Below are 23,749 nucleotides of genomic sequence, written 5' to 3' on the forward strand. Positions count from 1 at the left end.
ATTTTTAAAAAATAATCAGTGAACCTTAATGAATAAGAGCTAATTCTTCAGTGAGAAACACCTGAGCCAGCTTTAAAATGTTTGTGTGTCTAATAGCTTTTCTATATACTCCCGCTTCACTCAAAGTATTAGAAGCAATTGCTGTTCAACAGCTACTTTTTGTAACACTATATGGATTAGCTGAGCCAGGTATATTGGAAAAACTGGAAAACAAAAATTAGTATTTTGCTTTGAGCTCTGAGCATGAGTCAGGCATGGCGCGTGACAGTGACGAGACCTGTCTAGTAGCTCCGTACCTTCAGATCTGTGATGTTTATATATAGCATACTGCAGATGAAAAAGGCAATCTGAAATTCACATCTGAGACAAAAACTGTTTATGAAAGCAAAAGGTTTTCAAATCAGATCTCAATAGCTCCACAGAAGCAATGCATGTAAGTCTCACAGACTTCAAAGCGCCCTGGAAGCTTCCATCTTTCACCTGGTTTGTATACCAGCAGCTGCAACGACTGACAAGCCAGCCCAGGTGATTTTCAAGAGATGTTCAGATAAAATGCACAAAAATGCTTCAGGAAACGTTTATTCCCCATAGATATCACCTTATATCAGTGCTGCCTTCAGGGAACTTGGTCAGGTCGGTGACGCGGGGCTGTAACCAGCAGACCGTCCTGAGGAAATGACCCATGGCATCTCAACACCCTTTATCCCCGATGAAAGTGTGGATTTACCAGCCACAGACACAGTGTATGAGTTACAAGATAAAAGCAGAGCAGCAATTTTTGCAAAGCTGGAAACACATATTTTCTTAAACAGGATGATCAAGACTAGCCTGCATCTAATTGCCTAAACTAAGAATTAGCCTCTCAGCCTGGGGGTCAGCTCTGCCCCAAGGGAAACATCCCGAGGCTGATACTCACCAAGTCCAATTCTTCCCATTTTCCCTTGTTGGCAAACGCTTAATAGAAAAAAAATCATTTCCACTTCAATAAATTTCCATTTACACCATTTACCCGTGTCACAGCCTGCCATCACTGGTTCAGCATAAATTAGTTTATGATTAAGAGCCACCTTAAAAAATGAATTCACAGGAAAACCTGAATTAGCTCCCATTACCAGCCTGGTTAAGCCTCCGAGAGCAGGACAAAAGTCTGCGACAAGCTGACAAGGCGGCAGCAGGACACATGAGGATGCCCCGGCCAGCACAGGGAGCCCCTCGCTCGTCCCCGGTGGGCAGCAGCTCTGGGCCAGGGCAGCAGGGTGGCAAGGAGGGCACAGACTCCAGCAGGCAACAACTTTGCTCAAGACCACTTTTGACTGCCATGTTATTTATCTGGCATTTGCCGTAGTTGGAATGTAAAAGACCTAAATTACCCCCATCCCCCACCGCCTGTTCTTAAAAGGTAAAGATATTCTTATAATGGAAACTCATAAGAGCCAATTAAAAAAGTGGAGAGGTGGTGGAGTGTGTGTGTGTGTGTGTGTATAGTGTTAAAAGCAATTGCCAGTCTTTGTTTACACTTCATTATGACTAGAAACAGGAGTGGAGTTGTGGTACGGACCTCTGCTAGCTCCTTCTTGTTTCCAGCTGCTTTAAAAACTTGACTTCTCGGGCAGTATTGACTTCAGCTAGCAAAATTGAGCAACTTTTAATTAAAAACCGTTTTTGTCTTTCCACCTAAGTTAAAAACTAAGAGGATATTTGATTCTTTGATTATTTGATCCAATTACTTGTCTCCTTTCCAGGGGAACAGATACTGTAGTCTCCCCTGACTGGGGTGCTCCTGAGGCCCTAAACCCTCTCTCTCTCGCAGCGTAGACACATTTCGTCCTGTGTAAATTGTTCACCATTAGCTTTGCAATAGCTTTCAACTGGTTTTAATGAATACCAGTTTGGAGTGCAACTATTTAAATAACAAGCAGAGCGCAAAGGTTTTCTATGTAACTAGTTGGTGCAAAAATGCTTTAAAAGGCAAACACATAATACGTGTATTTTTAAAAAAAAATCTCCCCCAAAACAGCCTGCGTAAGAAAGATCTTTCTGACACCACATTTTTCTAGGTGATAACTATATATATAGTTATTTGTATTATAATGTCTAAGACTAAAAAAAAAAATAACACAAAGAGTATTTCAATCTTTGAGGAGCAATTACTCAAGCCCTTTGAAAAACAACTTGGGAAACGCTCAAAATTATAACGAGTAGAAACAGCCTAAGCTGTAAGAAGTTTATCTTTGTCTCATCCGCACGTTCCCTCTCATGTCTAAATCCCTAGAAAGGCAGACATACAAAATGGATTGCTGAGGTTTCCGCAGAGCCCCCAGTTTAATTCATCTCTCTCCAGCAGACGTCTCACGCCAGTGGCGTTTTGTTACCGATCCTTGGGAAATTGTAGCAGCTATCGCAGAGTGTTATTAACTTGGACACTGCTGGAAGCCTGGACATCCACAATACCCTGACATTTTCACGGTCACAAGGGAGGGCTGTGCTCTGAATAGAATAAAGGGCACTTGCAAGAGTATTAATTTCTATGATTCAATAAACCGTAATAAAACTACAACAAGTCTGCAGACCCCAGGCTTACACAATGTTATGTATGTGCTACACCATGTGCCTTGTTTACTGATAACAAATATTACTCTATATCTTTTTTTTTCCTGCTTTATTTGGAGTCTCGTAGCTCTTATGTCCTCCCTCTGAAAGTCACAGGAACACATCACAATCCAAGCTTTGATTTTTACAGGATGAAGTTTATAAGGCTGCAAACCAAATTCTGCACCCTGAAGAACTGCGGGGAAAAAATATCTAATCTCTCCCCTTGGCTTTCAAAGGCCCCATTGTTAAAATTTGGCCCTATTTAAACTTAAAAGTATTCTCCATACGCAGGAAGATTTAACCTGAAGCCACAGGAGTTCTGCTTCTAGTGCTTTCAGGTACAGCTTTCTGCATCACCTTTGCAGGCCGAAGTCGGCACTCAAAGCAGTCTATTACATCTACCCACCAACAGTGATTTTGATGAACTCCCTGGAAGTCCACACTGTCTCCATTAACAGTAAGGGCTTGTCTTCTCAGTCTTGCCATTAAGGGCACAAGCGCAGGTCTTTGCCAGTTACCCAGCTGTCCTCTCCTTGCTCCGCATTGTGCCCTAACGCTGACACTCCACCATTTGCTGCTCCCAAGCTGCACGGACAATTTACATCTTCAGACTGAAACGCTTTGGTCACAGTGGCTTTTGCCCCAGAAGCACACAATTATCCACACCAGCAGTTCCCAAAGTGTGGTTTGTAAAGCCACAGTGAGAGCTCCGTAGCACCAGGTTGCTTTGAAGTTTAAACCAAAACTTGAGAGAAATCGAGGATTAAGGTAGTTGCCTGCAGTCCGAAACATTTGGGAATGAAAGAGCTTAAAAAATAAAGTCAAAAAATGAGGTCATCATTCTTTTAGATCATTCTCTCCACCCCTCTGCTTGACCACCACAGCTACAAAGTGAAGTTACAATCCACTGCAATCTCTTCATTTTCCCAAGTGATGGGATACCACTCACCAGTAAACCACCATGAACAGAGCAATTAGATACACAAAGCTGACACTAGCGGCCACGGTACAAACAGTTACCAATTGGTCCTGTCTCCACCGCAGAGCTGTGACAGACACTCTCGTATCTTGCTGGGAACGCGTCCAGGGCAAGCTGGGCAACGTCACCCAACACCCTTACCTCTTCATTTAGTTGGATGCCTCTGTTCAGGCTGCTGGAAACATTATGCCTCAGCTACAGGGTTAAAAATAAACTTTTTCATCATCAACTCCTCGTTCACTAGAGAAAAACCACTCCAGAAAAGCCAGTACAGTCTCTGCCAGCCCTTTGCTGCTGTTATCATCAACTAGGTGCAACTCCACTTGACCACCATCCTTCCCGCAGGCAGCCCACTGCCCATGCTTTGCCTGTAAAGTTGGGAACTACAGCTGTTTGACCACTTGTTCCCAGTGTTTGCAACTTTCATACCCCTCCGGCTCTTTCCTGGCCGCAAGAAGTAATCTGCCTTTAGCGGATAGATGTTTAGTGAGAAATTTAAGGTACTCAGTAGACAGCCATCACGTTCATTGTATGATCAGGGCTGTGCAACAATTTACACGTTCAATCAATTTTCCAAAAGAAGTCTTTATTCTTTAAAAAGAGGAACAAAATTTTTGGCAAGCTTGAATGAAGAGCTTCCTTCCAACAGGGCTAGGAGAACCACAAAAAAGTCAGCTTACATTTCCCATATGTGTTATTAGCAGCTCTCTCACTGAAATAGTTTGGTGAACTGAAGTAGGTTTTGGGCCAGTGCTCTGATTTCTTGATTATTGTAGTATTTCATTGAATTCTGACTTTGTGTGAATAATGCTGTCTTGTTTGAAATTGTACCATGTGGACACAAGACCATCTTCTACTAATCCATCATGGAATTAGGGAAGGTTGCAGCAAGGCCAGGCCACTGGAAACAAAGTCCAGTGAGTCCATCCTCCTTAAAGCAGAAAGCGAAGGAAGGAAGAATGTGCAAAATTACTCTCTCATTTGTTACTTTGGAACAAGAGACAGGTAAGCCAAAAACTTTTCATCTTTTGCCTTGAAAGAACTTGGGAGTTAAGAAAGCGTTTCTCCCTGATGAATCTCAAAGCTTAGAGAGGAGACTTCAGTAGCATCCAGCCCGGTTATATCTCAAATAGGAAAAGAGCTGCTTTGTTTTCTCTTTCAGGAATCGCAAGACCGACATTTAAAAGAAGCCGCAGCGCACAATTAGCCAAGGACTCAGCTATCAGGGTATGCCAAAAGTGAGGCTTTGCACTTGACCTCCACTCCACATTCCTCACCTCTGGGAACCAGCATTACGATGCTATTTACATAATCACAGAATTTCCCTAATACAACTGGATGCTTTTCCCCGTGCACCATCAAGTTGCGTCTGTATTAGATAGGGAAGTAAAGGTCATGTCAAGGACATCCCTAGATAAACCGGGGGGGAATAGTCTGAATTTTGAAGGGTGGGGAGGATTAATTCTCACTGCCTCATTTTTCTTTTACAAAATCCCACACAGTGAAAACAAGCAAAACAAGTAAACCCTGAAATTATAGCCAGTAATATGACGAAGAATACTTATTTGTCTAACTTATGGTGGCACAGAAAATTGAGACAAAATTATTTAGTGGATATTTTGTATGTCTCAAGTATGTAAAAGTAACACATATGCAGGTTGCTCTCCATCTGCACAAAATATTACTAAAATGTAACCTGACAAGCAGATTTTTCCTAACGCTACTAGCTTACAGTAAAAAAAAAAAAAAATCGCAGTTTTCAGTGAGTCCATAAGCAGGCACCAGGGTGGGAATGACGAGCAGGGACGGAGAAACATTTCTGTGGTGTTGCTGCTTAATGTTGAACCCCAGTATCAAGTGGCAAAGGCAGCACGATTCCAACTGAGGAAGAAAGGGGTAAGCACGCACACACACAGAAGCAGAAGGGAGGGGGAAAGCCGCCTAATCAAAACTAACAGCAGGATTTCTGCTCACACTTCAAACCGAGAGCAGATAAAGCCCATCATTCTATGATTTTCGGTTCTTGAAAGCAAACCCCTGGAGTTCATGTGGAGAAGTGCTCTGCAAAGAACTAGCAATCCTTTGAATTCAGACATTTGCAGAAGAACTACCCTCCTTCCACCTCCCTGAACATTTTTCCCATTTTCAGCCGTTTATTCATTAGTATTACTATTACACACTTACTGACCTTTTCTTTTATATGACAAACCCAAGCGTTCACTTTGGAAGCCTGAAGGTGCATTACCCATGCTCGGTTTAGACAACTTCCCACCCTCACTCTCCTCTCCATTTCAAAAGCTTTGTTGCTTGAACCACATCTCTTGAGAAGTCTAGGTATTCAGCATCTTTTCTTCTTTTTGTTAAAAGGTACGTGTACCTCCTGGCTTCATATTGTTCATTCTAGCCTGATGAAACCACCCCCCCACCCCCCCCCCCAAATTATTTTACTAATTTAGGGTCAGCATCACAGAAGCTATTTGGGAATCCAGATAATATGGACAAGCATCCAGAGAGAATTAGAAGAACCTCCAAAAAGTCCGGAGAGCCCCTTGAAAGTCAGCAGGAAACTGGAACTTGACCTGTTCGGGCACTCGGGTGCATCACAACAGTTGCAGCACATACCTTTTGGAACCCGAATACCACCAGGGTCATATTCACAGCAACCAACATCATACAAGAAACAGTAACAGGGGTATAAAACCTCAGAGCGTGCCCAGAGCCTAGGTCAAGATTCCCAAAACTTGTAGCAGAGTATTGCACTATTGCAGAAAGACACAACCAGACAAGAAGAGGTACAGGCCAGATTTTCAAAAGCTTGCTGGCACACTTCAGCATGGACAGGCTCTGTGCAAGCAGCTTCTGCCAACACAACAAGCCCTTGCCAACTGCAGTCTTAAGTGTCTCAAAAAGAAGTACCAGCATCCTTGTCAGAAAAGTTCCCAAATATCGCAAGCAGGACTACAAAGGGATGACCTGTAACTCCACTCAGTTCCAGCCCAGCATGAAAACTTCAGCCTCTAAGCGCTAAAAACCTCTCAGTGCTTTAACCAGAACATATCCATCACATGGGAGGGAGGAAATCTCACCAAACTTCAATATGCTGCTGAAATTTGAAGGAAAAAAAAAAAAAATAGCAAAAGTGTTTCCTGCGAGATGTATTACTTTATGCTGGTATTTTTGCAGAAGATAGGATTAGTTTCATGCTGTCTTGCAGCATGATCATGGGCAATGTAAGGATAATAAGTGAATTCTATTGCTAGCTGTCACAAGTGACAAATACAATGCATAATTAAACAAGTGGCACCTAGACTGCCTGGGGGAAACAATTATTTAGTGCTTTCCTTAGGACAGAGTCATTTCTCTCACATTTTTTCATTACATTCTCACGTTTCACAAATCTGCTGAAAATCAACAGCTTTATATTAGCTCCTGTGGCTTCAGCTGCCCAGGAACTGCCTGCTGGGAACAGACCCAACGTGCATCACCGGACGAGTGCCCACCTTGTGAGTACAGAAGGATCTGCATCTCCAGAAGAACGCAGGTGAAAACCTGGACCAGGTTCTCCAGGCCCAGCAGCTCGAAGACCTCCCGCAGCGGGTAGTCAGAGAGCGGCAACTCATTGGGCCCAGGTCTCTGGCAAATGATGGGCTCGTAAACCCCATAAAACTTCAGCGACCTCCCCGGGGGTGGCAAGGGCACCTCGTAGAGGATGTTGTGGATGTAGCTCTCCAGGGGCAGAGGCGGTGGCTGCTGGGAGGTCACCGCCTTATAGAGCTGGATCAGGAACTTCTTGCAGGCTTGCATGAAGGGCAGAGGGGTGATGAGGCATATGCATTTGGAGACGTACAGCGTGTCCCTGCTGATGTCGTAGGAGTTGTACCGCTGGAGCTTGGCGAGGGAAGTGGCATCGCCCTCGTCAATGCTGCTGGCCAGGGAGTCCATGCTGCACGAGGAGGAGGCGCAGACGCTGCTGTATTGCTCCGCGTTGTGCATCTGGTAGAGTGTTTGCATGGCTGTGCAGATCTGCTTGCTCGTGACCTCCTCGTAGAACGTGAGCACAAAGCCGTACGTACGAGAGCCATCTTCTCTGGTGATGATGAAGGAGTGGAGCTGCGGATCTCTGTTATCTGCCTGCGTCCGGAAAGACAGCCCTTTGGGCATACACAGCTAAGGAAAGAGAAAAGAAATAGATATAAGTAATCTAAGCTACAATTTTATTTTGTTACTTTTGCTTTACAGGCACATTCTTTTTTTTTTTTTTCCACTGCATCATAACAAGCCATTTATTATTCAACATAATCCCCTTGAAAAGTAGCCCAAGAATAAACAGCCTAAAACTGATGCTATATAAGAGACAGACATGACTGAAGAAATCACTCTCCAAAATCAGCCATCTATTAAATCATTATGAGTTAGTTTCATTACTTTGTAAAAATATTTTCAGTACTGAATAGCCTTTGTCTCATTTACTTAAGGATTATATAAAGACATCCACTTTTGTTCTCATTTGCATCTATTGTTCCCACAATACTTTACTTTAAAGTCAGAGCGCCAAGGGAGCATCTTATAGCACTGAATTAAAATTACAGATTTCTTGAAACTCTTTGATCTTCCCTAATTTTCTTAAAAGAAAGCACAACAATTGACTGACAGCTATTATATTTACGTTCTTCCTTAAGTGCTACAAAATAGCTTGCATCGGAAGAAGGAAGGAGGTGGGGGGAGGAAACACCCAAAATCTATGAAAGCCTTGTTTTTGATTTACCACTCAGCACAATCTTGTGCAGTGATTTTACTACACTGGGTGTTTCTCCGAAACACAGCCCTAGTGATAACTTGAGGCATTTTTCCAGGCATTCCTCAGGAATTCTATCAGCCATCGAATACAAAATAACAGCCAGCAAAATTTGTTTGAATGTGCATCAGCATGAAGGTCCTTATATTCCAGCTAAATCAGTATGTTTATAAACGAACTAAAAAAGAACGAACAAAACAACTAAAGCTTCCTTCTGAAGAAATAAGAGGAAAGAAGAGAGGGAGACCCTTCAAAGCGCTCCTTCTGATGCCAACTTTCCCAAGGGATGTGAACCTACACACAACTGAGTGCATCCCCCTAATGCCTCACCTTGACCAGGAATAAAGTCTTCTGATGATGGAAGAGGTTAAGAGAAATAATTATAAATTTTCAGGCACGTTCTATCCTGAACTTCTCCAGTGCACCTTGCAGAGATCATTTGACAGCCTGATAAAGCTTCTACCAGCCCAGCTGGGATTTAGGCAAGTGGTCCAGTCTCACTTCACAAGATGCCAGTAAACCCCTAAGTTATGTAGAACAGCTTTTTTGTGTTCCTCTAAAAGGCAACGTATAGAGAAATAAGTAGCCTGGAGTTGATAGAAGAATTTAATTCAATTGATGGGCTTTGCTGACATAAACCATGAAATTGCAGCTCGAACCATTTTTGAACAGCAGCCTCATTTTCATTGAAAAGGTTTATAGTTTTTACTGAGGCATTATACTGTGCCATGGTTAAGGCTTTTCCAATAAAGAAGTAGTAAAAAATCCTTGTTGCACAGTTTATTTAAATTAATCTGTACAATAAATATCTCTTAACCTCATTTTTTGGCAGGCTTGCTTAATAAAAATTTATTTCTAGAATGTGGGCATTCAATGTCGGCTATAGCCTTATCAAATCTGGTCATGCTGAAATCACAGGTTTTAATCTCAACACTATCAAAGTTCACATTTTTTTCACTTTACAGAATACCTGGATAAGCAAATTGCATGTACTGGCACAATCAAGAACAGATAAGCATCAAGGAAATTCAGACCAGCTCAGACAGTTTCAGAAGGCTGTATTAAATAAATTTCCTCCAAGTCAATCATTATTCCCTCGTCCTTGATATACCGAGTATACACACACAAAGGGACACCAATCTGTTAAGTTTCAGCCTGTTGCGGTTTAACACCAGCCAGCAAACAAGCGCCACGCAGCCGCTTGTTCACTCCTCCTATGGTGGGATGGGGGACAGAATCAGAAGAGTGAAGGTGAGAAAGCTTGTGAGTTGAGATAAAGACAGTTTAATAAATTAAGCAAAAGCCGCGCATGCACACAAAGCAAAACAAGGAATTCATTCACTGCTTCCCATGGGCAGGCAGGTGTTCAGCCATCTCCAGGGAAGCAGGACTCCATCACGCGTAATGGCTACTTAGGAAGGCAAAATGCCATCACTCTGAACATGCCCCGTTTCCTTCTTCTACCCTCAGCTTTATATACTGAGCACGACATCATACGGCATGGAATATCCCTTTGGCCAGTTGGGGCCATCTGTCCCAGCTGTGTCCCCTCCCACCTTCTTGCACACCCCCAGCCTACTCGCTGGTGGGGTGGGGTGAGGAGCAGAAAAGGCCTTGACCCTGTGTAAGCCCCACTCAGCAGTAACTAAAACATCCCTGTATTATCAACACTGTTTCCACACAAATCCAAAACGCAGCCCCATACGAGCTATTATCAAGAACATTAACTCTACCCCAGCCAAAACCAGCATGCAGTCACAGCCCAGCATATGCAGAATATTGACTTTTTAAGACTCTGGCTGCAAACCCTGGCACAGAGACCACTGCTGTCGTTAGACCTACAAGAAGACACAGGAAAAGGCAGAGAAAGAAAGAAGATGGGAAAGCATCAAGACAGGGAAGAACAACCAAGAGTCACTTAAGAAGCTAAGATCAAAAGGAAGGGCCTGTGCTCATTTTCCAGCAGTACAGAAAGCTTCAGATTTGCAGTTAAGGCATAAAAACTTTCATCTTCGTGCCTTGGACATCAATCACTTCCCATCTCATTTGTGTTTGTCGCGCATGCCATAGGACAGCGTTGGGAAAGAGCAGCTTGGGACATGCTGTGGCAGGGGGGAGCTTTGCCTGCTGGTGAAGCTGGCTGACTAATGGTGAGAAGGCAGTCAGTCACCTTCACTGCATCTGTGCATAAACACAGAAAGCTATCCAAGACCACTGATCAAAGGACAGGATTTTACTTTTCAGAGCACTTCACTCTTTATATTTAAACACCTCTATCAGCAGAAAAACGTGGAATTAAATCGTACTTGCAATGAGGCTTATAACCAACATGGTTTGTAAAAACAAAAGGAAGCTGCACAAAGACAGACAAAAAGATAACAACTAATCCATACTGCATCTCTGCAAGCGATGGGTACGAAATACCCTTTTCCTAAACACAGAGGCAGGACACACAGTGTAATCCCTCCCTCCATCCAGCATCATGCGTTGCAGATATTTCGGAACCAAAGGTCCCCTCTGGACCACTGCCCATCAGCGCCTGTTCACCTCTTCTCCATTAGATCCTCAATGTCACTTTTTAAGCCCCTGTGTATTTTCCGTGTTCACAGCATGCCGTGGCAGCAAGCTCCATACTCAAAACCGTGCCGTGGGCGAGGGGGTGGAGAGAAAGATGCTTTTGTTTGTATTAAAGCCTGCACCTTCAAATTACACTGGGGAACCTTTAATTCTTTTATTTCAGTACATGACACGTTAAACTGACAATGCTCCCTTGGACTTCATAAAAACAGGCAAAGATTTATATACCTTGATGAATCAGGGGGCTGAAGTAGGAGGTTTATTTCCTAAAAATTTCACTTTCCTCTCTACTGAGAACTTCAGTTTGGTACAACACATTACTTGCAGAATGGCCACAGAAGACAGCGTGTGACGTTAGGCAGGGATAATTGCAAAAAGCAGTGGGGAAAAAGAAATACCTCCCTATCAAAGAGAACTCCGTACTTTGATAAGTACTTTGAAAGGGAGAGAAAACATGACTCGTAGGCAGAGTGATTGCATGGGACTTCAGGGGGTTATTTTTAAAGCGACAGGATGGTTTCAGAAGGCAATTGAAATTCCTTAGGCATCCAGCAAAGCCAGAGCTCTCACAAGTTAACCTTCAAGGATTTATGCATTTTCTTCTCTGAGGAAAATTGCTTCTGGAAGCTCACATAAAGCAAACACATAGGCAGAACTAATACAGCAAGGCAAGATCAGAAAGGCCAATAATTGCCTCAGGGGATTCTGTGGAGGTGGATATTACTTTAAATGATGTTTCAGATCAAAACAATAAAGAAGTTTTCCGAAAGATGATTTAAAAGACCATTAAATACTGCTGCTGTTAGTAAATGCTTTTATTTTTCTCCAAGACACATTGCAAATGAAAGATGTGTTCTTCAGCTATTTGATTTCAGCTGACTGCAGCTCAGTTCAATTATTTTATTTTAATAGGTCTCTTGCTGGTTTTAGTATGCCATTTTTGTCCGATAATATGATCACACTTCATGAATATTAGACATTTTCAACTGTAATGTGAGAGACAAATAATGCAGCAATTCCAGCTATTAACCCTTGCTGCCATATTCCTGCTGCACGCCCTCCACACTTCTCTGAACACCCCCAATTCAAAGGCAGAACTAAAAGGTATAAGTAGCCTTGGTAGTTGAGTTATTGCCATCTTAACTGTGCTGATGAAGCACCGTTCTGTGTCCTTTGCGAATTCTGTATTGGCAAAGTGATGTGGAGACCTGCCCAAATGCCACACCATCCCCATCAGTGCACATTTGGAAGCAGAGGACAGCAATCCCCAGCTGTCAGCGCGCAGAGGGAGTGATCAGGCTCATCTCTGCCTTTCTATGCATTGTGCAGTGACACAGTATCAGCTCTCTGTGTCACCGCTACTTCCAGATCCTGTGTTTTCACGTTAAACATTTGGCATGATGCTAAAAAATAAGATTCAGTGGAAACTGAGATGAACTTCAGATTTCTGCATCTTCGTGATTGCAGAGAACCTCCAAATGCATTTTTGCATTTGCAAAAGCCATTTTATTGTGTGTTTTCTGTGTTCCCCATCTCTCCACCTCCTCGGTGAGGGCCAGGAGATTCTCTTGACTTCACACCTGCACCATACAATGAGGTTGGTTCTGTTTTGAAGTAGCCAGTATGTAAAAGTCCTGCCCTCCTCAAATGTGAAGCGCATCTAAACTAGATTGGTGGGAAGGGGTTCCCTAATTTTCCAATTTTGAGTTGGACCCAATACACATTTTTGAAAACAGCTGGAATCGGTAATATCGTTTAATGTTGTTATTATTACAACAACTGTTTATTTTTAAGTTTAAGGAATAGCATTTTCTGCACTGGGAAGCTTACCTCAAATACCAGTAATGTGCTGTCTTTGTCAGGACTCGTTCTTAACATGTGCTTTGGTGATTTTGGAAACATCCTTTGAATACCAGCTCTCTGGGAAAATTTCCACTGGATCATTGGTCTTTTAGTTGCTGCTGCCCCCATATAAAACTCCAGAAACTGTTTTCTTCTCCCTCCCCTGTTCATGGGATTTAGCCACACAAACTCACATCAAATTTAGCTGAGAGGAAAGGGATGTACAGAAGATGCATTGGTGCAGACGTGCCATTAAAAGTGAGCGCCCAACAAAAGCTGTGGTTTATGTAAGTTCCAGCTTCTCTGTAAAGGTTCCTCTCTCCCTTGCTATACGCAGCATCAAGATTTTTTTGTACTCAAAAATTTCACACAGATATTACTGTTTTAAAAATTCCTTGGTTCACCTCCTCCTGACCTGCAGACGTGCACACTGGGTGACTACACCCCTCCTCACCCAGTCACCGAGCTGGTGGTTAGACTTGTTCCATCACGCAGTAGGTTTAACTATAACTGATGAGGGAAACAGAACGTTTTACTTTTGTTGTGCCTGAAAGTATTCTGCATTTTCACATTACCTCTTCCTCTCCAGCTTTTCAACCAGAGTGCCTAGTGGGTGCTCTTAGTCCCAGCAGAAGTGCCTGTTCATCACATCACAAGGGATGGTTGTGAACAACCCAGGAACCACATGAGAGTTGAAGTTGTCAGGAAACAGCTGGAGAAGAGAGTTTCTCTACCTACCATGTTGACGGCATCCTGGTCGAAGGGGTTCCACTCGATGTTCTGAGGATAATGGGCCAAAACTTTGGACTTGAAGGTTCTTCTTAAGGGACTCTGGTCGAAATTCTCTCCTGCAACAAATGAAGAAATAATGACTTGTCACAGCAGCGAGGCTTCAGGCAGAGCTGGCCTAGGCAGCTTTCCTTCATTTTAGTTTTATTTGTGAAATCTGAAGGGCATTTTCACTCCCAACAGATGTACTACTTTTTAAAGAAAGAGAAACAGAAAAGATGCACGTTCAGTCTGATCATACCCTCCTTCCCACAAAAATCTTACTACAGTTGCAACACAGCTTCCAGCTTAGTATTTACTGCATGGAAAATCACTGCTAAGAGAAAAAATACTGCTGGAGTTTTACAGCAAAAGACCCTGCAATCAACTGAATTCTCTACCTTCCCCTATAGCTTGAATATCTAGACATGACTTAGACACTGAAAGAGTACTTTCCCCTCAAGTTTGTTAGAAACTGTCTTATGGTCAATAAAAAGTATAAGCACCTCTCAGTTATTATAAATTATTCGAGGACTCATTATAGATGTTTTTATATTAAAAATCCTTTGTGAAGATTAAACATTTATTTTTTCTACATCAAATTTAAAGGACAGACTTCTTCCATACGAAGAATCCAGCAAGTGCAAAGAGTGCAAAGTGCAAGTGCAAAGAGACTGAAATTAGACTTCAAGCAGAAATGCATCCAGTTATCAGCACACAAATAGTTTATTTCACTGTGATATTGTTAATGAAGTTTCCATCACTGGATAGTCTACAGTATGCAACAACAGTAATCAAAATAAGGAATTCTTAAAATCTATTAATTGCATTACCATCTACTACACTTTTCTCAGATATCAGGTTACTAATTTCAGGCTTCTTGCTTTAAAGACTACAGGGGGGTCTTTCCTGTTCAGCTCTTTCCTCACCTGAGAGAGATGAATGGGATGAAAGCCTTAAGTTCACAATGTTAAATGTTTTCCACCAAACCTTATTTTGCACTCCCTTTTGGACTTCTTAGTGTTATCTAGATACTTTTAAAAATACGTTACTGAAATAGAATTGGATTTCATTTCTTTAAAAAAAAAATAAATTATTTCTCTTTATACTCAAAGGCAGAACATTTAACATTTCCTTAATGTTTTTAATGAGAGGTTATTTTGGATGACAAAATAGTCAATCGCTTGGCCAGCTCTAAAGGCAATCCACCGTTCCTGCAGGAAAGAAACTACGAGTCACTGTCCTCACTAACCCCTCTCTGAAGGCAAGGTGGACTGCGGGAGCATGATTTGTGCTGGCTGAGTAACATAGGACCATTCAGCCTTCGTGCAGCTAGCAGCCTCCGACGGACGTTGCAAAATTCATAGGTCAGCCGTTACCTGAAGGTTTCTGAGGCCGCAGCCATTTGGCACATGCCCTTCGCTCCTTGCGAAGCACAGTCTGCACAATCATTTGGCTCGGAGGGAATTAATCCAAGGCAATTTCTGTACAAACTGACACTTGAAGGCAGAGCTTCTCAGCCTTTGCCTGGTAGAGCCTAGGGTCTGCAGGTAATTGCGGGGAACACAAGATAACGGAGAAAAACACAGTGGCAATTCACAAGGTAAAAGTTATCCAGGCAAAGTTTAAGGAGGGTTGTAAACCATTTGCTGTATGAAACCCTTAATACATCTTCAATGCAGAGGGCAGAACCTGCACTGCCTCTCAGGGGCTGCAGGGCCAGGGCCATCAAAGCGGCACCTGCACAACAGAGGCAGGTGGAGGAAGAGGAGCTGGAGGTCAGGCATTTCTTATACCTCTGCCAGGACACATGTAGGCAGATGGAGATTCCTCAACACATGCAAGCGTCCTGGTTTGGCGACACAGGATTAATTTATCTTTCAGTAATTTTACTTTTCAGTAAAGTCTCTTCTAATGCTTGGGAAAACTGCACTTTTAGAAGACTCTAGTGTCTGAATTTGTGAAAATATTTACTTTACAGCCAGCTATAGTATGTGGGTTTCAAGCTCTTGGTGTTTTCGAGCTCACCAGGTGCAGGGATGAGAAGGAGCAAGACCCGAGCGCTTAACGCAAGCTGGCCAACAAGATTATTTCATATCATGAACATCATATTCAATATAAATTAGAAAGTTCGCTGCATAGCGTGCTCTCTCTCTCCCTTGATGGTGGATTTACAGAGAACTTCTTGCCCCGATGTCAGACCCTTGAGCCCTTCCCTTCCTCCTGAAGCCACAGTGCTCGCAGCATCCGACATTTGCTGTCCACTGCTGGGAGTGCACAGCTTCCCACTGATAGAACTGTCTGAGTATAATCTTTGTAGATTTTATATTGGTATCAGGATCAATATCAGTCCTTCAGATTAGTAATGTTAATTATTTAGTCTTATTCTATTAAATCTGTTTATATTTCAACCCCCAGGTTTCCTTGATTTTTCCCAGTTACCCTTCCGGGGTGGAAGCCACACAATGGCTCATTTTTAACACAGGATTTAGAGACATTGCAACATTCTTTTTTTCTAGCCCTGTGTCTGTCTCACTTGATTTTGGTGGATAACCATGGGGGGGAAAGGCAAATAAGCTTCGACAAGGATATTTTGTACTTGAGAGGAGAAAAGGTCCAAGACAACGCAATGCTGCAGACATATTTCCTGGGGCAGGAATCAATGGAAATAGTAAAATGCGAGGAGCTCTGTCAGGGGAATCCAGCCTGCTTCTGGAATTGCTCAAGGCAAACCAGAAATCCAGCAAAAGTGTATGCATCATAGAAATAAAGAAAACTGAAGGTATCAGCTAAACTGGATCAAATTAAAAGACATGTCAGGGTTTAGCTAATTAGCTCATCACATCTGCCAAGCTGGACCAGACTTGCCACTAGCTGCTATGGCAGTCCAGAGCACAAGCTCTATGAAGATCCTCTCCCTGCTCAACTACAAAGCCCAAACTGAAGTACACAAAAACAGAAAAACAGGGACCATTACTCTGCTACAGAACTTGGCAGTAGAATAACCTCTTATTTCGGTCCAGAAGTTCTTTGCAGAGGCATTAGAGATAAAGATATAATCATCCACTGATTCCTAAAGGTTCACAAAATAAAAATCCCAACAAGCAAAGCCAGTGAAAATTCTCTCTCCAGGTATGCACTTAAACGTACTTGGCAACACTTTTAATTCTCTGTATCAAATGGTAATTAATATGCTTGCATAATCAAATAAATATGCACAAGGCTGTTTCCTAATTAGATCTTCAATATTTCTCACATCTGAGAGAGTTTACCTTAGAACGGTGAATTAACAGAAAGGTAGATATTTGATGCTAAATTCGTTTGGTTGCTTTTACTAAAAGCTTAAAGAGCATCTGGTTGACTTCCTTAAGTTCTCCATCGCTAACAGCAAGTGATTGCTGGAGTCCACATTTCCATAAAGGTTTCCTTTCTCATGACAAAAAGCATTACTGTAACGTGATGGATGCTAATTGGGTAATTTCTGTGGTTCAGAGGCACTCATTGCTCTGCTGTTCACTGGTGGAGCCCTTTGCCGGCTCTTTAGGGGCCAGTTTTCCAATCTACATTGTATGGGTGTTGTAAAACACCTTTTGCCTGAAAAAATAGCCTACAACTAAATTGATTAGTCATCTGGTATTAGCACATAACTGTACAAGGGAGTCCAGCAGAAATGCACATTAATCACATCATTTACTGTTTCTAATGCCTGTGCTCACTTATAGGCACCAAAGAAACTGGGGCAGGCTTTGCCCTGCACACTGGATGTCCTTGGGAGAGCCCTGCTTGCAGCACACCTACAACGTGTGGCATCTCAGGGGATGTGGCTCTGCGTGCTTAGATTGAGTGGGACAGCAAACAGCCCAGCTTTCACTTAAATAACTTCCACGTGGCCCCAGAAGCACGTCAAGACTGCTCAAAGGGATTTGGGAAGTAACCCTGGAAAGCTTCGCCACAGGAAAATATCCTCCTCTCAGTTTGGTGGCTCAATTGCTAACCCCACCAGATAAAGCTGTACTTACTCACAGGTTAGACCAAAAATTACATCACTGGGGATATAAGAGCAGGGAAATCCTTGATTTTTGGCTGTTGTTGTTATTGAACCTCCTTTGCCTCATTTTCCCTATAAAACACCACCCCACCCCCCATCTTGACAAGCAATACTCTGGCAGCACCTGGAACCAGTGGAGAAGAACAAGGCATATTTGCCAATAAACCGTAGCAATCATGAAAAAATTAGGGTTTCGATCAGCTTTTAGAAATGACCAATAACGTGTATGCAGCTGCAAATACTTGTACAGTCACTTAGACATCAGAGAGGTCTAAAAAGTTCTGTTTATGAAGCACAAGTGTTGCTTTAAGAAATCCAGCTTTCCAAAACCAGCAGTAACAATGTTCTAGTAGGCTGACAACATGGATTCATTTTGTCCAGGAAAACAAATGGCACAAATAACTTACCTTTGCAGAGTCTCTGCAGGGTTTGTATTTTACTACTATGGTGGTTTTAAAAAAATAATAAAGGTAAAACACACACACACACAAAATACGTTTTTCTCAATCAGTGATCACAAGACAAAAGAGAAGCGCCAAGAAACCACACTGGAGTGAATCAGTTGGTCATTACCTCGAAAGGACACAACATCACACCCCCCATACAAAGCTACCCCAAGAAGCCAGGCAGGGTAAGCTTTCAGATTTACATAATTTAGGAAAGAAACAGTACAAGGATACGACAGAAAGCAGCCCACATGTCAGGGTGGAATGTCATCATTTGGCCAAACTAGCAGGAAACACCCCGACTCCCACCGAAATGAGATGAGAGATGGGGAACATGACACCCAGCTCCACACTGACAAGCAGCTGGAAGAGAACCACAGGCAGCAAAACCTTCTTGGCAAAGATGAGGGAAAGGATCTGGACCGAAGGGCTACCTGATATTATCAAGTCTCAGCCTTGGTAGTTCTGCACTGTTGAGTCACACGTGGCAAAGAAAATTTATTTAGCTGTTATTCTAGGCAAACAGTGAATTTTCATTAAATCTACTGTGGGCTTATTTAAGTGCTTGCTTGCTAGCTTCCAAAACAGGATTAGCAAGGCACATTAAAAATGAAGCAAGTATCAAATGTGAATTGAATCCATATTCTAAAATATTAATAGCCAGATAACAGTACTATGAATACAGTCAGAAAGATCGTATTTGATGTGTGGTACCCATTCATGCAAACAGCACATCTCATGGGGTAAGCTGCCTATCAGAGGCAAATTAAAAATTTGGTTTTGAATGAATTCCTTTTTGCTTTCAGGATATTTTAAAAAAAAATCATTCAAGTATTTTTCAAAATTGTGTAAAATGTGTCAGAGTCAAGTTCTGTTTACATAGGATGTAGTATCCAATTGAACGATACTTTTAAATACCTTGTGCAATCCCTTAAAGGTACTTATTCTTGAAGAGATCTTTAGTTTCAAATTAAAACCAAATGGTGAAGTGATGGGTGCTAGATCAAGAAAAACAATGCTAATTTCACTTCAAAATGAAAAGATTTCTCAAAATTAGAAAATAAGCATCTTCTGTGTTTTGGATGAAGGATAAAATTACTAGGGAAATGCAGCTGCAGTTGTGAGGTTGTCAGTCATGACGGCTTTCGTATGAGTGATCATATTTAAAAATTTAGCGATCTGAAGCAGATCTGTTTTAATTAATTATCACAGCTACAGAGGCACACAAAAACATGTGCCAAATAGGCAGAGGCATCCTCTACCCACACCCTCTGGTGCAGGGAATGCAAGCTATCTGTCACTTCTTCCAAGCTTTGGAACGTAGACAGGAATGCTTGTGACCACAGAAATAAAAATATCTTTTATTCCTTTAGAGGAACGTACTGGGAGCACGACTCTGCACGGTACTGCACCTCATGGTGACAACCTCTTTGATAGCTGTTTCTAATTAAAAGTGTTCAGCACATCCAGCTATGTTGTTTCCCTGCAGACAGAACTTTGTTAAGCATTGGATAACTGGATGACCCTGCACGAGAAGCAAGTAATGTACAACGTGCGGGCGAGAAAACAACATGGGGACGGGAATAATAGTGCTTGGCTGGGGAGCAACTAAGCTGTTAATTGTCAGGTTCAGGAGACAGTTAGTTTAAGTCGTGCAGAAATTGTGCTCTGCTGCTTTTCTTCTGTGCCTCAGCACGACACCAAAGCAGCAGTGGTAGGCTAGTCAGTGCCCCAGGACCTTAACTCAAAGGCGTTATTTCTGATCACATATTCTCATAATCTTACAGCAGAGGAGGGTAATTATATGAAAGGGAGGACTGGGACAAGGCAGACAAAACAGTTTTCATTCCAAAATTTTAATATCTGAGTTGCCTGTGAGATGGCGGTGGCTTCTCTGGGGGGCAGCAGGGGTGAGCAGGGTCTAACCTACCTCTTGCATGTCAACATGTAAAGGAACTGATGGATCATATTTAAGCAGAAAGCCAGAGTGGGTTGTCTACCCTATCAATACATCTACACGATTTGACTTTTTTTGGGGGGGGGTGGGGGAGTGTGTATCTGTGTGGACCACAGTAATGCTGCTATTTAAATCTAGACTGCAAAACATGCTTTCTTGAGGTGTCAGGAACCTTTGGGTCTCTGTAGGAGAAATTAGTGGAGCTGGACCCTTTGTCCACAAATCTACATAACTAAGCCCAGTCGGATTTCTTGGTAAGTATCCTCTAATACGGCCTCACATAAGATATTGTTCAGTCTTTACCAAGCACACTAAGATCTAGCAATTTGTATATCCAGCAATATACCTGGCACCAGTAGTTGCATTTCATTGGAGAGAGGAAGCACATCTGCCAAGAGAGCTTCAAGAAGAAGATGAAAATTTATCAGATATTGATTTAAATTAGGTCAAAGAATGAAAATGTTGAGGATTTTTGGTTTTGTTTTTAAATTCTGACCCTTGATTTGATTCAAGGGGAGTTGGAAGACAGAAAATAAAGAGAGAGAGAGAGGACCTTGGTGATTGGTTTTGTCCTTAACACCTCTTTACCTGAGGTTTTGTCTGCAGTATCTGAGCTCTTCCCATGGAGTTCTGCTTCTAGCCATTTGTACAAGACTACACAACATAACAAACAGAGATAAAAAAAAAAAACAAGTATGAACAAAATTAAAAGACATACAAATGCACGGGGGAAGGGAAAAATGCAAAGCAGACATTAAACACTCCCCCTTGCAACCACTCTTCCCCTCAACACTGCCAAAGGGTAAATCCATGTGATAAATAAAACCCTCCGCGACTGTATTACTATAAAGGTGCTGAACGCGTTGACAGACATTGTAGAAATACTTGTCAAAATTAGTAACAGATTAAATTCTCAGTACCTCAATCAGCACGCTGCTGTACAGCTTCCCTGTTATGAAAGACAGCTTTGTTCATATACTGAGTTGTTCGCAGAGCCTGTGAAACTCAGGAGGAAAAAACACCAGTTCTTTAACTGGCGTTGAACTAAACCAGAGAGGTTTTCTTTAGCGTAGTACTGTTAGCCGTGCTATTACATCTTCAATGCCGTACTGCATGCCATTTTCAGGACTTTCTAAAGTTACTCAATAGTTCTGTTCACCACTTCTGTTTCATAATAGGGTGTTTTTAGACAAAGATTTGAATAAATAAGCTTGGATAAACAATTTTAATCTCTTCCAGTAACAGTTACCCCAATAGGTATTTGTAATGGAAGAGCTTCCTGCTAGCTTGTCTAACTGATGTTTCTTCCAACTGGTTTGCTCATCTGCAGAAAAACAAAGATGTTTTCACAGACACCATGGCGTTCCTTTGTCAGAAAAGTCCCATTTGTATGTTACATTCGTATGTATTACGCAATTCTCCTCAAGTTAAATCTATTTTTATAAACCCGGAGTGCACATTAAAGCTGCAATACCATTGACCTCACTGGTCATTCAGTTTCTAGGTGTAAATTCCGAGTATTTCCACCACGACCTCCTACTTGAGCTGTTAATCCAGGCATCACTTCAGAGGACCCAGATAATTCTGCCAAGGCTGCATTTTCTGGGAAGGCAGCTCTCAGCAGAGGGCACAGGAGCTCTTTCAACTCCTGTGACATGAATTTGTATTTTAGGATAATTTTCTCTTTTCTTTAGGAGGCACCTGAAGATAATCCACATTCGAATCTGCAGGATGATGATATTCCAACTCCAGGTATGTTAAGCTATTTCATTCTACTTTTGAGCTGTTTGAACTAAAAAGTTGCGTAAATATTTAAATTAGAGGAAACAAAACAAACCATTGCCAAACCTAGAGACTCCCCTTGCTAACGGCCCATACCCACATGCCTTTACAAGCCCCTCTGCCAGGCTGCCCTCACAACTCTCCCCAATAGTCTTTTACAAGGTTATCACTCAAAGGGAAGTTGGCACCGAGCTTCCATGGAATTAGCCACCATCTCTGCAACGGGATGAGGCGTAACAACTCGTGAAGGGATGCCCAGCCAGATGTGCCAGGACAGGTTCTTGTTTTGCTACCCTCTTCAGTACTTTGACCATTTATCATCATCAATCATACAGCCAAACAATTGCAGAAGTTAGGTAAATTCCTGCTCAGGAAGTAAAAATGACAGAAGATCATTGACAACAGCGATATAGATACAGAGCTATGAACACTGTTGAACAGCCTGATTCTTTATACAAACACAGTGTAATGGAATGCGACTATTGCCACTAATTACACTTAGAGAAGGCTCAGTATTTCAGAAGTCCTCTTAAAAAGGAAATTTTTTCGCCTAAGAGTTGCTGTGCAAGTCTAAATAAAGAGAAAAAGACTACAAAAAATAACAAGCAGTTTGCCATCGGATGACCTTGATTAAAATACTTATTCTCTGCCTACAGCGTAACATTATACAGCACCAACACTGTCAGCTTCTTAAAATAGCCCCAGTCCCAGCTGCCAATGGACCACAGACATCCCACTACCCTAGCAAACAAGTATGAACTACACCATGCCTTTTACATAAAATTGCATCATAATCTTGTCAAATCCAAAAAGTCAGGGCTTAAGTTATGTCAGTTTGGGTGATTTTTTGCAGTGGGGTAAGTTTAATAAACAGGTACCAGCGACATCAGGGACATGGTGCTCCTAGACTATTACCTTGGGGTCTGTCCCCAAAGGCTGAAAGAGATGTGGAGGAAACAGAGGAGTGGGTATAAAACTGGACCCATAGTTATAGGGAATTGTTTACACCTCAGGCCTTTATTTGCTCCAGAAATCATGGTGTGTGGAATTCACTCAGGCTGTTGGAGTTGCCACGTTGCCTTTCCAAGCATGGGCTCCCAATCCACTGCAGAAAGCGAGCCCCAGAGATCCTTGGTCCACTCTGTTTATATACAGCAAGTGGCATATTTTCTTTTTTATTGCATTTTTATATTCAAATCTGCACTCCATTTTGAATACTTGATATGAAATTAATGAGTACTAATAGGGAAAACAATTCGAGCAATGATTAAAAGTTCATTTAAATTTAAGTTTCATCCATCATTATTCCTAAGTTGCCTGTTAACCTTTTGGTTAGTTACATAGCAAATGAGCAATATACATAACCCTAAGAAACTGAAGGGTCTGAAATCCATCTCTCGGCTCTTCTGATGTTCTCAGAAGAACATCAGCAATGGCAGAGCGAAAAAACGTTCATGACATCAGCTCAGGTCCTTAAAAGCAGCACGATGCCAAAGCCCATCTGGTGAGGGGGTCCCTGGCTTTGGAGTAAGAGGCACCTGCCCACAGGCTTGGACTGAACCACCAAGGAAGGAAAAGCATTTTAGATGCCATCATGTCCTCCATGAAGTTTCGACACCTTCCTGCCCAGTGCAATGCCCACTTCCCACTCCTTGTTTCACGTGTTCACCTCCTTCCGTGGACTCAACACAGAATGAGGTATCCAGTCACACCTTTTACATGAGACACCTTTCACGCTTGTGCTGGCTATTAATTCACAAGGGCAAGACCAAGTTCAAATGTACCCGATTTCTGTGTTATAACATGACATTGCATTCTCAGACGGGTTTTGGAAACACGCACTGACAACCATCATTTTCAATTGAAACGAATCTTAAAGCAGGTTTTGTCCCCTGCTCCAGTGGCACAGAGGTAGTACAAGAGTCTTGTCTCAAGATCTGCTTTATTATAGTTGGTATTTCTG

General features: G+C 42.2%; 1 protein-coding gene across 5 annotated transcripts in view; it reads right to left on the reverse strand.

The window, feature by feature from the left end:
* The window catches only part of DENND5B (DENN domain containing 5B), a 120,164-nt gene that overhangs the window by 49,934 nt on the left and 46,481 nt on the right, over positions 1–23,749 (reverse strand). For 3 of the 5 annotated variants that reach the window (XM_063319237.1, XM_063319229.1, XM_063319219.1), the window contains exons 2-4: positions 20,593–20,658; positions 13,524–13,633; positions 7,072–7,738 (exon numbers count right to left, since the gene is read on the reverse strand). In XM_063319237.1, the coding sequence (XP_063175307.1) occupies positions 7,072–7,738; positions 13,524–13,633; positions 20,593–20,658 (843 nt within the window). The remainder of the gene's footprint in view (positions 1–7,071; positions 7,739–13,523; positions 13,634–20,592; positions 20,659–23,749) is intronic. The other 2 variants (XM_063319223.1, XM_063319245.1) reach the window with 1 other exon arrangement.

This window comes from Chroicocephalus ridibundus, chromosome 1 (genome assembly GCF_963924245.1).
Source record: "Chroicocephalus ridibundus chromosome 1, bChrRid1.1, whole genome shotgun sequence".
Classification (NCBI taxonomy): Eukaryota; Metazoa; Chordata; class Aves; order Charadriiformes; family Laridae; genus Chroicocephalus; species Chroicocephalus ridibundus.